Source organism: Sturnus vulgaris, chromosome W (genome assembly GCF_052056855.1).
Source record: "Sturnus vulgaris isolate bStuVul1 chromosome W, bStuVul1.hap1, whole genome shotgun sequence".
Lineage (NCBI taxonomy): Eukaryota > Metazoa > Chordata > Aves > Passeriformes > Sturnidae > Sturnus > Sturnus vulgaris.
Window position 1 is genome coordinate 65,642,409 of NC_142282.1, and position 15,875 is coordinate 65,658,283.

General features: G+C 44.4%; 2 protein-coding genes across 3 annotated transcripts in view; one reads left to right on the forward strand and one right to left on the reverse strand.

The window, feature by feature from the left end:
• LOC148220340 (SMAD family member 7-like) overlaps nucleotides 1–15,875 on the forward strand; it is a 42,497-nt gene that overhangs the window by 2,051 nt on the left and 24,571 nt on the right. Inside the window, exons 3-4 of one of the 2 annotated variants that reach the window (XM_088155611.1) lie at nucleotides 3,474–3,479; nucleotides 3,963–4,034. In XM_088155611.1, coding sequence (XP_088011737.1) covers nucleotides 3,474–3,479; nucleotides 3,963–4,034 — 78 coding nt within the window. The remainder of the gene's footprint in view (nucleotides 1–3,473; nucleotides 3,480–3,962; nucleotides 4,035–15,875) is intronic. The other variant, XM_088155610.1, reaches the window with a different exon arrangement.
• LOC148220341 (syncytin-A-like) lies at nucleotides 4,943–6,859 on the reverse strand (the record flags this gene model as incomplete). The annotated part of the gene is made up of 2 exons (XM_088155762.1): nucleotides 4,943–4,947; nucleotides 5,719–6,859. Coding segments are annotated over 2 exons (1,146 nt in total), but the record flags the coding sequence as incomplete, so codon positions are not given.

The window sequence follows — 15,875 nt, forward strand, 5'->3', positions numbered from 1 at the left end:
GGTACTGTATGGGGTCCCATCTTGCCTACTGTTCCTTTGGAAGCTGGACTGTTGTTTTTCCCTCCTCTGAAAACTTTTTAAGAAACACTTATATGTCTTTTTATGACTTGTAGAAATAAGCAAAGATGTTTAACAAATTTTGAGTCACAAAGCACGAACTATTTTGCCTCAGCCTGAAAAATCCAGGAGATAAAGGGTCATAAATAAAAAAAAGGATACCTGGAGTAGGTTCAACATCCTGAGCAAGTGCTGGTATGCAGAAGGGTTGCTCTGTAATAGACTTTGAGGGTCTGCCAAGTTGCAAAATTGTGTGGGTTTGTGTGAGATTAGCATCATTTTGCCTGCATCCCTCCAGTGCTTCCCCAAAAGTTTCTACTTCTTCTGCCTTTATTGCTTTTCTTTCCACTCACCAATGATCCTGGCATGGGATGTAAAGGGCTTCGGAGCTGCAGGAGAGAAGGTTTAAAGCTTGATTTTGGTTTCCTGAAAAGATGCTAGGATAAATCTGTTAGCAGGGTTTAAACATCCAATCTGCCTCTGCCAGGACCTTATTTTCAGTTAGCCCAGTGATATATTTATTTATCAGCAAGTGTTGACATAAGGTAGCAAAACGTGTGTAAAGAGAAGAGCTGCAGAACACGAATGTGCCATTTTGAAAGGAAAAGTTATTCCTATTGGCCAATAGGAAGTGATTAACGCTTCCCATCGGAAACACAGGAACAAGTGAATTACTCACCAAAAAGAATCATCCTTTTTTTTCCTTTTTGAAAGAAAAAATCTGTTTTACAGCTGAACTCTTTACTGGACTGCAACAGGCTAAAGTGGAGCCTGGAAGTCTGTTGTTGCAGATGGGTTTTGCAAGCTCAGAGTTTCTTGGCATTTCTTCTGGGGTGGGGTCAAGAGTTTCTTGTCTCAGCATCAGTGTCATCTCCTGTGTCAGTTTCCCACCTGATGTTGAGGATTGTTTAGATGGGAGAGGGACAGTAGATGATGATGGGAAGGTGTGAAACCTTTTACCTGGTTGATGTACATCAGCCATCTTCTCCCCTGGGACCTTGGGGGGAAGATGGTCCCTCCATTTAGACTTGGGCATCTGCTGATAGAGCTGGGAACATGCATTCAGCAGGAAACTTTTGCTTTTCCATCAAGTGTGATAGTGGCAACAAAAAGTAATTTAAGTATTTAGTGCCTGTCTTGTGTTTCATATGGACAGACAGACAGGAATACCAGGACCAATATGGGCTCTCAAAGTGGTCACCAGTGCCCATAACCATAGAATCACAGAATGGTTTGGATTGGAAGGGACCTTTAAAGCTCATCCAGTCCAACTCCCCTGCCATGATCTGGGACATCTTCAACCTGACCAGGTTTCTCACACCCCCATCCAACCTAACCTTTAATGTTTCCAGGCATGGGGCATCTACCACCTCTCTGGGCAACCTGTGCCAGTGTTTCACCACCTTCATTGTAAAAAAATTCTCTGTTCTATCTAGTCTGACTATCCACTCTTTTAGATTAGAACCATTATGATGGGGATTAAACTGTTTTTTTGGCAGTGATGGGGGCTGATACAGGCCTTGTCACTGGCTGGAGGAAAGCGGGGTGGACAGGAAGCTGGGGATCTGCTGCAGGCAGTGAAATGCTGCATCAATTTGTGCATTGTCAGGATAGATTTGGCAGAGCGGAAAGATCTGCCCTTAATGGCCAGGTTACCTGTGGGAAGGTTGGAGGTCCAGGCTAGCTTGCTCATTCATAGAATCCTTCAATGGTTTTGGTTGGAAGGGACCTTAAAGATCATCTAGTTTCAAGTCTCCTTCCATGGGCAGAGACACCTTTCACTAGACCAGGTTGCTCAAAGCCCCATCCATCCTGGCCTTGAACACTTTCAGGAATGGGGAGGACATTTATCAAGGAGAGGACTTCCCCTCTTCCTTACATGTGACATTTGCAGGCATGGATGACAGTGGCTTGCACCGGGCTAGGCTCACCCTGCAAGCCTGGAGGCATGTGGGCGCTCAGCATCCCTGATGTCCCTGCAAGAGCTGCTGCTTGCAGTTGTGTTGGAAGCAAGATGGACAGCAGTGCCTCCAAATAATTCAGGCAGGTATTTTGACCCATCATTAAGTGGGACAAGGGGCTGCAAGTTGCTGTGTCCATCATGCTCCTGGGTGACTGGTCATGGTGGTGCTGGAGTATGAGAGTTCAGGAAACTAACTGAGATGTCATTGCAGAGCTGAATGCCTTCCTGTGACCTTGAATTTCAGGGGAGCTGAAGGTTCGACAGCTTCCAGGAGCTACTGGGCACGTTGCAAAGTTATGCTGGTGGCCACCAGGATTAATTATGTCTCTGCAATGGTTTTATATTATGAGAAATATTGCATCTTCTAAAGAGACTTCAGAGGATAATTCATTGATGAGGAGAACTGACTGTGGATGATGGGATACAAGAAGGGAGCTGATAAGTCATGAAAGCACTTCACCCCATTGCAAGGGTTATGCATTTTAAGTTGTGATAGGGTTCTCTCCTGCCATCCTGTTTGATGTGCTAACAGGGGACCTGGTTGCATATGATCCCTAGAACAAGACAACATGGAAAGGGAGAATGATGTCCTCTATCCCACAGGGACTCTTCAGGGAGCTGTAGCTGGGGGCAGAAGGAGCCCAGTGCAGAGCAGGGTGGTCCAGCCTGCATTCAGAAAGCATCTGTAGCTCAAGAAGTCGTAGCCATCCTAGGAGAGGGGCAGGGGGAATCTTCCACCTGGAATAGAAAGGGTTAAAAAAAAAAGGAGACAAAAAAACACCCCAAAAAACAAAGCAACAAAAAAAGTCAACCACCCATATTTCTCATGACAAGGCATCATATACAGTATTTTGCAAGTAAGTCCATTTCCTGTCTTCCCTATTGTTTTTCCTTTGATTAAGTATAAACTGTTAAACTGTATATTCCTGTTAGGGCTTTACTCTGATAAAATGAGGTTATACAGACATGAATTTCTTATTCACTTGGATTTCAGGGATGAAATCTTGAAAAATTACTTTATCAGTTGGGAGAAAATTATCTTGACTCCTGGTGGTGACCCTTGCTTTGAGATACAGCTGTGAGCAAAGTGATGTCATTAGGGAGCCCAAATTTGACAAAACCCAAAGTCTCTGGGAGCTTGCTGAGGAGCAGAAGGTTGTGTGAACGTCACAGGCCTTCTCAGGTTTGTCCTTGAGCTTGTCCCACACATGATAGTGACCAAAAAGGTGAAGTTTTCCTGCAGGACAAGGAGATTGGTGTTAGCTTCTGGCTGTTCCTGAAGAAACAGGCTTGGGATGGAAAGTTCCAAATCTTGACCTCCAATATATTCATGCATCAGGAGAAACTTTTAATAGGGCTACCAATCTTACCCTGCCCTTTGGTGGTGCATGGAGGAGTAGATCCAGTTGCCCATCTGTCTTAGGAGGTGACAGCAGGGTATAAGATCTATCAGCAGCTGGTGGTGACAAAAACTGAGTGGAGAAATGCAAATGTAGATTGTTTGTTGCAAAAGGGCAACGATGAGGCATTTCCTTTTTGGTTCTCATTTTGGTGAGTTACAGGTCTTGACTAAATTGGAAGTCTAAAATATTTCTACATTTAAGCATCTAATGCATTTAAACATTTTTGGGAGCTTGCTTACATAAGAATGGTGACAACCTTGATCTTGTCACCCAGTGACTTGGGCGGAGAGGTGGCAGCCAGTCTAATTTTTGCCAGTCTATAATCAGCGTTGGATAGTGACAAAACACAGTGTGCAGACGACTGAGGCAACAAGTTAGGGTGGATGCTTCTTGATGAACTACAGTCTCTGTGCTGGACAATTAGTAATTGTTTCTTGCTAAGCCCTTTGGAATGTCTGTTCTGCTCATGGCATTGCTGGGAACCTGCGAAGAACTGCTTATATACTGTTTGTTTTTTTTCTTTACCTCTGCTCCATCAGATTGTCCAGTTTCTGTGCCTTCCTCCACTGAAACAGGGAGAACTAATTGTCTAGCCCCTGGGGGGCTTTCAGGTAAGACATCTCTTTTTTTTCCTTGATCTTGGATATGGGTTGAGTTGACCAAAGGTCCCAACAGAAGGCAAAGTGATGCTGAGGAGTTTTGGGGATGAGTGTTGTTGAGAAAGGCATGCTTGAAGGGGAAATTAGGTTTCATTTCAGTAGCAGTTGCATACCTCTCGTGCAGAGGATGTGTTGAAATTCCAGGCAAGGTTCTCCATCCCCGAAAGCTCATATTTCCTTTGAATTCCAGCCTTACACCCTATTCATTTTTGGACCGAGGCAGGAAGAGGCCTGTTGGGGAAGGCTAAGTGATGTTGACTGCTGATTTGTTCAGATACATGGATTATGGGAGCAGGTGCAGTCGTGCCTTGCAGAAGGATTTGGTGTCAAGGTCTCTGACTTGGTGATGGTGTCACCTCTCGTCTCTGGGATGAGAGCTGTGCTTGGGCTTTGCTCCTGGTAGGGTAACCAGTATCCTGCATCTAATGTGTGAGGTTCATGGTGCCTGGCGAGGAAAGGTGACCCCAATTTTTGCAGAGAACATTGCAGAAGGAGTTGGGCTCAATGATCCTTATGGATTCCTTCCAACTTGAGATACTCTATGGTTTCGATAATTTTCTTGTTTGCCATTTCCTGTAGCCTCCAGGTGCTGTTATGGGATGGAGGTTTGGAGGGTGGTTTCCCCACCCCTCTTGGGCTTTGGGTTGGAGCAGACCTTTAATGGTGATCTAGTCCAACTCCCACCCCTTTTCCAAGGTGTGATTTCAGCACCTCATCTTCCATCCTGGATGGACCAAGTCGTGGATGGGCTCTGTCTCTACCAGGATTAGAGTGTCTGAAACTATGTACTTGCATGTACTCACTGATGTTTGAAGGTCCTTCTCTTTGTGCTGATGTCTCATTGATTTATGCTTTATTCATCACCCTGAAACAAATTTCAGAAATAGGTCGTTGGTGACTGCATGCATGCATCTGCCCCTTCCTCTCTTCAGGAACTGCATTTGGTGTGGATGTCTTTAAGTGAGTCTTGTTTGTTTTTATTTGGGTCTAATATATACCTTGTCTGTTATTTGAGAGGACAGCATATTGTTTGCTCAAAGGCCCTAATAAGAATTAATCAAAGGAAGGGGGAGAGGGAACAAAGAAACTTGTCACTTTTTTTTTTTAATACAGAACACTTTTTGGTTTTGAGGTTTTTTTGTTGTTCTCATTGGAGCCTATAGCTTTAGGGAATTAAAAAAAAAAAGACTGGAAAAAGCAAAGAGACAAGAAGCAAAACAATACAATAGGGATGTTGTTAGATTTTTTCCTTTTTCCTTCTGAAATATACTCATTGCAAAGGAAAGACTTCAGTTCCACAGGATACCACATGAAATAAGCAAAAGAAGTACATTATTGACGATGAGAGAGACAGAGACATTGAATGGTGATCAGAATCCAATTTTTACTGAGCACTACATGTTCTTATATACCATTTACAGGAAGGTATGTAATATTTTACTACAATCATCTAGTTAACCATCACATAGACAAACTTTACATTTCGACTTAGTAAAATCTTAAAATCTTATTTCCGGTAACCCAGACTTGATTCAATCTTGCAGTCAGAGCTCTGTTTGCTCTTGCCAGGGCATCCTTGTTATCAGGCTGCATATGCTGATTAAATCTGCAGTTCTATCAGTCTCATTTGCATTACCCATATCCACATCTCCTCCATTTCTTTCAACTAAAAATACACTCTTAAGCGATTTGTCTATTAAATTTCGAACACACTGGAAAATACAAGGAATAACTACTACAATGCATAATATGATGCCTAATACATACAAACCTATTTTAACTAAATTCCTGGCCCAGCCAGTGAGTCCCCAATCCCCTAAGAGCCTGTTCAGCCAGTCGTACCAATTATCTACCTGCAGTTTATTCACACCTTCTTTCAGGACTTGAATGCTGGCATAGATGGACTGGGAGTGGTAAGAAAGGTTAAGGCAACACATCCCATCAAATTCGTCACACCCATGTCCCTGTGCTAAAAGCAAAAAATCTATTGCTTCTCTATTTTGCAGAGTAGCATGTCTAACAGAAGCAACATCAGTTAAAAGTCCTGTTAGTGCTAAGGATGTAGCATTAGTTTGTTTAGCTATCCAACAGCCTAATTGGTTAAGTAAACCTAAGGCATTTCCCGCTGCTAGAGGAGGGTTGAAAAATGATGCTGCCCATCGCTGTCCCTTAGACCAAAAATCAAGCTGATCATCACAATCTTTGTCAAAAGCATGTAAGGTTCTCTTAATTGTAGAGGGATATTTATGTTGAAAAATCATGGATGTGTTTGGAGTTAAAAGGGATAATCGTCCAAGGCTACATGGTCCTCTTTTAATATGCAATGGGATTGCAGGCCAGGCCCTGTCCCCGCAGACTATAAAGACTCCAGAAGGTAAAAGTAAAGGAGCATTGGTGGAGCGAGAAATTATCCTAGATGCATAATTACACCGAGCACTTGCGTTTTTATACATAGGGTAGTGAGGGGAAGCATCCCATGCCTTAGACTGGTTTTTCCCAGAGTAATTAAACTTTACACAAAAATCCATTTTCACTGAGCCCAGAAGTTCTAACTCCTGAGGCTCAAGGGATGCCAGGGAAAGATAAGGGGTCCACTGGTCCCAGGTGTCATCATGATTGCTGTTTTGAAACACTGTATTTGCCTGAGGCAGGCAAGGCCAATTGTCTAGGGGCAGAGCAATGAGGCAGGTTGAAAAGGGATTATCTGGGGATGCAGTGGCCAAACACAATGTATCTTGTCCTGTAACATTTGCTAAGGTTACCCATACATTTGTTTTTGGTTGATTAACAGGCCAGGTTTGAGAAATAGAAACAATTCCCAGTAAATACCATAAATATTTGGGAAGTCATTGTTTTTCCTTATTCTCAGTGGCAGTAAGACACTGCTCTGGAGTAATTTCCAATTGTTCAGGTAAACTAAACTTATATCCACTGTCCTGGTTTAGGGCAAATTCGGGAGAAACCTTCCAAAGGGGCCCCTCCAGTAACTAAACCCAAACTCCCCTCCCCCCAACCAGTTCGGGAAGAAATTTCCTTAGAGAGAAGTGGAAAAAACCTGTTTATTCAACAGGCAAAGCACTGCCCAGCACAAAAAATGAACGATACCAATCAACAAAACCTCTCACTGCTCTGAAGAGATGACAAATTCAGAAAGTCTCTCTCCTGTGGGTGGTAGCTCGGCTCAGTCTAGTATCAGTCCCTCCGGCGCTGGAAAATGCCACTGCCCAGGCCAGGCCCCAGTGGGCCACAGGTGCAAGATGCTGGTACTCCCCCGGGTCCCCAGTCCAGAGCAGGTTCAAATAATGCCAGGGGAAAAAACAAAAAAACAAAAAAACAAAAAACCAAAAAAACAAAAAAAACCCAAAAAAACAAAAAAAACAAAAAAACAAAAAAACTTTCCTGGGACCTTCTCTGCTTCAGTTAGTCAAAAACTAACTAAAAGCAAAGGAGAGCTCTCTCCGCTGTCCACCATGGTGACACAGTCCAGGAGACAAGACGATGAAACTCCTATCTCTATGTTTTGAAAACAACCGCCTCAGACATTCTACCGCTTCTCCTCCCCCCTCCTTCACTCTCAAATCCAACCTTAAAGGTACAAAACTTATTTCTGGGCTAAACAGACAAATGGGGATACAATTCAACATGGCAAAGTCACCCCAGGACATTCCACCCCTTATCCCCCTATTGTCAACTCATTACCAAAACAAATATATATATTCTAACTCTGCACACACATACCTTATACATACACATATATATGGTATACAACTATGTACAGATAATAGCAGTAACACTCAGCTAACAGTGATATTTGCATATGGCTCTCACCCAACAATCAGATCTCCCTGAGGTACACATCGTGTTGTTCCATCTTTCTACATTATCCACCATGTGCAACCTGGTCCCTGAGCAAAGACAACCTCACAAATGGGTTTGTCTGTACTTGAAGCAGAATCGATCCACACTGTCTTCCCTGACAAATTTCTGACATGCACTACTGGGACTTTGTCTCCATCTACTATATGCAGGGGCTCAGATTGGGCAGGGCCTGTTTGGTTGATGGAACCTCATGTGTCAACTAACCAGGTGGCCTTTGTTAGATGCTGCTCCCAGTTTTTGAAAGATGCCCCACCCAATGCTTTCAAGGTGTTTTTTAACAGTCCATTGTACCTCTCCACTTTCCCTGCAGCTGGTGCATGGTAGGGGATATGGTACACCCACTCAATGCCATGTTCCCTTGCCCAGGTGTTGATAAGACTATTCTTGAAATGAGTCCCATTGTCAGACTCAATTATCTCAGGGGTACCATGCCTCCAAAGGACTTGTTTTTTCAGGACCAGGATGGTGTTCCAAGCAGTGGCATGAGGCACAGGGTAGATCTCCAACCATCCAGTGGTGGCTTCTACCATTGGGAGCACGTCGGGCTTGCCTTGACATGTCTGGGGCAGTGTAATGTAATCAATCTGCCGGGCCTCCCCATACTTATATTTGGACCACTGCCCCCCATACCAGAGGGGCTTGACCCTCTTGGCCTGCTTGATGGCAGCACACGTCTCAAAGTCATGGATAACCTGAGAAATACTGTCCATGGTTAGATCCACCCTTCTGTCTTGTGCCCACTTATAGGTGGCATCTCTACCCTGATGACCTGAGGCATCATGAGCCCATCGTGCTAGGAACAACTCTCCCTTGTGCTGCCAATCTAAATCTATTTTTGACACCTCTATCTGTGCAGCCTGATCTACCTGCTTGTTTTTTTGGTGCTCCTCATTGGCTCTACTCTTGGGGACATGAGCATCTACATGGCGGACTTTCACAGGTAGTCTCCCTACCCTGGTAGGGATGTCTTTCCACTCTTCAGCAGCCCAGATTGGTTTCCCTCTACACTGCCAATTAGCCTTTTTGCACCTCTCCAGCCATCCCCACAGAGCATTGGCTACCATCCATGAATCAGTGTAGAGGTAGAGTTTTGGCAACTTCTCTCTTTCGGCAATGTCCAGGGTCAGTTGAACGGCTTTGAGTTCCGCAAGTTGGCTTGATCTACCTTCTCCTTCAGCGGCCTCTGCAACCTGTCTCGTGGGGCTCCATATGGCTGCTTTCCACTTATGGTTCATCCCCACAATGCGACAAGAACCATCAGTGAAAAGAGCATTGTGTCTTTCATCTGCTGGTAGTTGGTTATACTGTAGAGCTTCTTCAGCACGTGTCACTTGCTCTTGTTCTTCTTCATCTGTGAGACCAAAATTTTAACCTTCAGACCAGTTGGTAATTATCTCCAAAATCCCAGGGCGATTCAGTTTACCAATATGGGCACGCTGCATTATAAGAGCAATCCACTTGCTCCATGTGGCATTGGTGGCATGATGACTGGAGGAAACCTTTGTGTTGAACATCCAGCTCAGCACTGGTAGTAGGGGTGCAAGGAGCAGTTGTGCTTCCATACCAATCACCTCTGAAGTGGCTTGAACTCCTTCATAAGCTACTAAAATTTCTTTCTCTGTTAGGGTATTGTTGGCTTCAGACCCTCTGTAGCTCAAAGTCCAAAATCCTAGTGGTTGGCCTAGAGTCTCCCCAGGCACCTTCTGCCAAAGGCTCCAGGATAGACCATGGTTCCTGGCTGCAGAGTAGAGCATGTTCTTCACCTCTGGTCCCAACCTGACTGGGCCAAGGGTTACTGCATGAGCAATCTCTTGCTTGATCTGGGCAAAGGCTTGCTACTGCTCAGGGCCCCAGTGGAAATCGTTCTTCCTGCAGGTAATCAGGTAGAAAGGGCTCACAATCTGACTGTACTCAGGAATGTGCATTCTCCAAAAGCCTACGGCACCTAAGAAAGCTTGTGTTTCCTTCTTACTGGTCGGTGGAGACATTGCTGTAATCTTGTTGATGACATCGGTAGGAATCTGATGCTGTCCATCTTGCCACTTTATTCCCAGGAACTGGATATCACGAGCTGGTCCCTTCACTTTGCTTTTCTTGATGGCAAAACCAGCTTCCAGGAGAATCTGGATGATTTTCTCTCCTTTCTCAAACACTTTTGCTGCTGTGTTCCCCCACACAATGATATAATCGATGTACTGCAGATGTTCTGGAGCCTCACCCTTTTCTAGTGCAGCCTGGATCAGTCCATGGCAGATGGTGAGACTGTGTTTCTACCCCTGGGGCAGACGATTCCAGGTGTACTGCACACCCCTCCAGGTGAAAGCAAACTGAGGCCTGCATTCTGTTGCCAGAGGAATGGAGAAAAATGCATTGGCAATGTTGATAGTGGCGTACCATTTTTCTGCTTTGGACTCCAGCTCGTATTGGAGTTCCAGCATGTCTGGCACAGCAGCGCTCAGCAGTGGAGTCACTTCATTCAGTGCACGATAGTCCACAGTCAATCTCCATTCTCCTTCAGATTTACGCACAGGCCAGATGGGGCTGTTGAAGGGTGAGTGGGTTTTGCCGACCACTCGTTGGCTCTCCAGCTCATGAATCATCTTATGAATGGGAATCACAGCATCTCGAGTTGTTTTGTACTGTTGGCGGTGCACTGTCAGTGTGGCAATTGGTACGTGTTGCTCTTCCCCCTTTAGAAGTCCTACTGTAGATGGGTTCTCTGGCAGTTCAGGCAAAGTGTTCAATTGCTTGACACCCTCTGTCTTTACAGCAGCTATTCCAAAAGCCCACCTGAGTCCCTTTGCGTCTTTGAAATACCCACTTCAGAGGAAGTCTATGCCCAAAATGTGTGGGGCCTCTAGGCCAGTCACAATAGGGTGTTTCTTCCATCCATTTCCAGTTAGGCTCACCTCAGCTTCCACCAAAGTAAAATCCTGAGATCCCCCTGTCACGCCAGCGATAGAAACAGATTCTGCCCCCACACACCTTGATGGAATTAATGTGCACTGTGAACCAGTGTCGACCAAGGCTTCATATCTTCTGATGTGCCAGGCCAACGAATCCACACAGTCCAAAACACAGTTTTCCCCAACCTCTACCTGGCTAGAGGCAGGGCCCCTCTAAGCCTGGTTATCCTTCTTTCCCTGGGCATATGTCTTGGAGGTTCCTTCAAGGGGATTGGACATGTCATCATCATCATACTTGGCAGTTCAGCTACGGGCAAGTGGAGCTGCTTCCCTTTTGGTGGAACTCCCTCTCTGAGTCTTGCCTTCCTTCAATTCACGCACCCGTTGTGCCAGAGCAGCAGTAGATTTTCCATCCCATCTCCTCATGTTTTCTCCACAATCACGCAGGAAGAACCACAGCTCAGCTCTTGGGGTGTACCTTGTCTCCTTATCTGGTGAATGTCTGCATTGGGTACCAGAACCTCTGATCTGTACAGCTGAGATTTGGAGAAGGTCCTCTTTAATCTCCTCCCTGAGTTTCTCGTGATTCTCCTGTACCTTATCTTCTAATTTCTGCAGCTATGTTTCCACTGCTGCAATTCTGGCATGTGTTGGGCCATGCACGACATCTGCATATGCTCGGAGCTTCTTCGTCATATCAAGCATGGTCTCATCCCTTTCCTTCCGCTTCATTATTGCTAAAGCAGAAGTGTATTCTTCTGGCCCAAGTCATACAAATTTTTGCCACATCATGGATGTACATGGTACCAAGTCTGGATTCTTAGTTGTTAGGTCATCTGAGAAGACAATCTCTGCCAGTGACATTTCTCTTAAGCGTTGAATTCCTTGTTCTATGGTCTTCCACTGGGTTTACTGCATATAGAGATCATCTGCACACAGATATCTTTGTGCCACACTTTCCAAGACCCATTCCCAGAGACTGTGAGGATTAGTCCCCCTCATCATTCCTTGGTCAATAACGGGATCATGTGACAGGGATCCCAAGTGCCTTGCTTCAGCACCATCCAGAATTGTAGCCTCGCCCGCAGTATCCTAAAGATGGACTAGCCAACTAATTATAGATTCCTCAGCTCGTTGGGTGTAATCCTTTTTTAGGCCACAAAGGTCTTTCAGGGATAAGGACTCAATAGCCCTTTCAGGGGAAAGGACTTCTGATCTTGTGTCAGTTGCTGTGATTTCTGATTTTGTATCAGGAACTTGCATTGAGGGTCCTTCCACTGGATCATCATCGTCCTCTGGCCGATCAGTCCAGAGCAGGTTCAAATAATTCCAGGGGGAAAAAAACCAAACAAAATTTACGGGGAACTTCTCTGCTTCATTTAGTCAAAAACTCACTAAAAGCAAAGGAGAGCTCTCTCCGCTGTCCACCATGGTGACACAGTCCAGGAGGATGAGACGATGAAATTCCTATCTCTGTGTTTTGAAAACAACCACCTCAGACATTCCACTGCTTCTCCTCCCCCCCTTCACTCTCAAATCCAACCTTAAAAGTACAAAACTTATTTCTGGGCTAAACAGACAAATGGGGATACAATTCAACATGGCAAAGTCACCCCAGGACACCCACACACTAGCTGTTGAATTTGTGCGTCATGTATACAACCCAACCCTGTAAACCCTGATACCCTTATGTAATCAAACGATTTTTCCCAAGGGCATAAGTCAGTTAGAAGTTAAACAGCTGCTGATGTGGTGGCCAGGTCCTGTTCCCAGGTGTCCTCCTCCGATGCTGGTATTACAGGTGGGTCCTCAGGTACTGTCAAGGGTGAATCCTCCAGTGCTGCATTCAGGGGTTCTCGAAAGGACTTCACATTCTTTGCTGGGATCCACTTGGAACCATTCTCTGTAAGGACACATGAAAACCCTCGACCCCAGGTGATCAAAGGATAAGGTCCCGATATTTTACCGGATGCTGGATCTTTTATTGAAACAGGGGGCCTTTCCTTATGTTGCAATTGTGAATTACAATTAAAATGTCGAACAACTGGTGGATTGGGGTCCATAAAAGAACAATTCAAAAAGTTAAAAACATAAAGAGCTTTCTGCAGTCTCTAAGCAGGGGTGCCATCTCCAGCTCCCCCTTTCTGTAGTATTAAAAGATACTTAAGAGAACCATGAGCTCGTTCAATGATAGATTGGCCTGTTGGGGAATGAGGGATACCTGTTTTGTGAGTAATTCCCCATAGAGCAAAAAAGGCAGTACCTGAATGGGAAGTATAAGCTGGGCCATTATTGGTCTTCACCTCAGAAGGTGTACTAAGAATTGCAAAAGCAGCAGGAAAGTGTCTACAGACATCTTTAGGTGTTTCTCCTGAATGGGCTGATGCAAAAAGAGCACCAGAAAAGGTGTCAATAGAGGAATGAATGTATTTCAAATGATCAAACTCAGAAAAATGGGTAACATCTGTTTGCCAGATTTGAAGGCTTTGAAGCCCTCGGGATTAACACCTCCTGCAATAGAGGGAAAAGAACACCTTTGGCAATCAGGACAAACAGCGATAGTCGCTGAAACTTGGGCTTCAGTAATGCCAAAGTTCCGAATCAAAGCAGCAGCATTCTGGTGAAAAAATGAGTGACTCAATTTAGCTTGCTCCATCTTATTAGGTAGGACAGAATTTAGTACAGGCATTGCTAAGATATCAGCCTGCCTATTCCTTTTAGCCAAAAATCTGGGATGGTCTGTGTGTGATCGAATATGCATAACAAAGTAAGGAGATGTTCTATTTTCTAAAGAGAAAACAAGAAGCTGTAAGCAATAAAAGAGTTGTGAATTTTCAACTTCTTTCAAAACTGATGCTTCAACTCTCATCACAATTCCTGCAACATAAGATGAATCTGTTACCAAATTAAAGGGATCAGAAAAATTTTTGAAAAGCTCTTACAACAGAAGCTAGTTCAACAATTTGGGGAGACCCCCTCAACTGTGGACACATCTGACTTCCAAGTACCAGATGAGGGATCTCTCTATACCACCATTGATTTATGAGACTGACCAGAACCATCTGTAAATACTGTTAAAGCTTTAAGTGGAACCTCACTTCTCTTTGGTTTTTCTATCAATTGAAATAAAGGGGTTAAAAGCTTATGTTTTGGAGTGTGTATTGAAATTTGCCCACTGAATTCAGCAAAGGCCATCTGAATAGCCTCAGATTCCTGAAATATCCAATCTAAATAAAAGGTTGTAATAGGCATGTACATAGTGGAGAAATCCACTCCTGCCAGGGAAGTGAGTCTGTGCCGGGCTTTATTAATTAGTTGTGCCTTCATTTCACGTTGGGTACTGATGGTTTTGGTTGCTTGGTGTGGCAAAAAAAATCAATTGAATGATAAGCAAAGGGTCTGGTGCATTGGAGTCCCATTGAAATATCAAAGCATGAGGCTGTTTATCTGGGCACAAAATTATTAAGAGGAAAGACAGTTCGAGTGCACATTGTGTAGCTTGCCGGTTTGCTAAGGCACACAAATGCCCTGCAGGGCTTGATGAGCCTGTGAATTGAGTCGTCTAGGTGACAAAAGGTCTGAGTCCCCTTTAGCAGTTCAAACAAAGGACTCAGCTCTGCATTTGAGATTCCTAATAAAGAGTGCACCCAGTTAATTGCACCTAAAAGTTTCTGTGCATCATGTAAGGTTTTAATGTTAATCTGAATTTGTAAATTTTGGGGAGAAATTGTGTTAACTCCAATGTGCCATCCCAAATATTTCCAAGGAGGATATTTCTGTACCTTTTCAGAAGCAATGCAAAGTCCTGCCTGACTCACAGCTTCGGTGACAAGGGCTAAGGCTTCCTCCATGACTTCCTGTTTTTCAACTGCCATAAGAATATAATCCATGTAATGATACAAAAGAACATCAGGCGTTTGTTGCCAAACAGGACTGAGGACCTTAGCAACATACCACTGGCAAATAGTAGGAGAATTTCACATTCCCTGAGACAAAACTGTCCATTGATATCGCTGCAAGGATGCCTGCATGTTTGTGCTAGGAACTGAAAAAGCAAATTTTGAAGCATCATTGGGATGCAAGGGAATATTGAAAAAATAATCCTTTAAATCAATTACTGTCAAATGCCAATTCCGAGGGATCGTGGTAGGAGAGGCTGCAAAGCTCCCATTTCCTCTATTACAGAATTAATTTTTCAGAGATCCTGGAGCAAACACCACTTGCCCATTTGTTTTTAATAACAAACACAGGGGAATTCCAAGGGCTGGTAGAAGGGACTATATGCCCTTTCTGGAGTTGTTGCTGAACCAATTCAGTTAATGCGCGCAGTTTATGAAATGATGGGGGCTATGGTTCACCCATATTGGCTCATAAGTTTTCCAAGTCTGTTTGAGGGTGCCGCGTGTTCCAGCGACCCCAAGGTAAAATTTGAATTCATAAAAATTCCCCACTTAGCTAATACATCCCTCCCCCACAGAACCAGGGGGACAGACAATACCAAGGGTTTAACTGTAGCAATGCGCCCCTCGGGTCCTGTTATCTGTACCAAGTGTTGGCTTTGTAAGCTTTGACTATACCCCCCATGCCTGAAAACATTTAAGGCACAGTCGTTAATGGCCAATCACTGGGCCATTGGCTTTTAGAGATAGCAGTTACATCTGCACCAGTATCAATAAGGCCTGTTAAGACTATGTCCTTGCCTTTCAGAGATACTTTGCATTGGCATGTGGGATGCTGAGATGTAATAAGCTGTGTCCAAAGAACTTGTGGAACCCCTGTTGAACCAAACCCACCTCCTCTCTTTTCAGCTATGGAGGAGCAAAAGGGTGCTGCCGGGAAAGGTACAAGTTGGGCTATTTTGGTCCTGGCCGGGACCACACAGGGCAGCTGGGGGGTCCAAGCCATGATCTTTATCTCTCCAACCAAGTAAGAGTCTATGACTCCGGGCAACACAAACAATCCTGTTATCGAGGTAGATGATATACCTATGAAAAATGTGTGGTAGCCG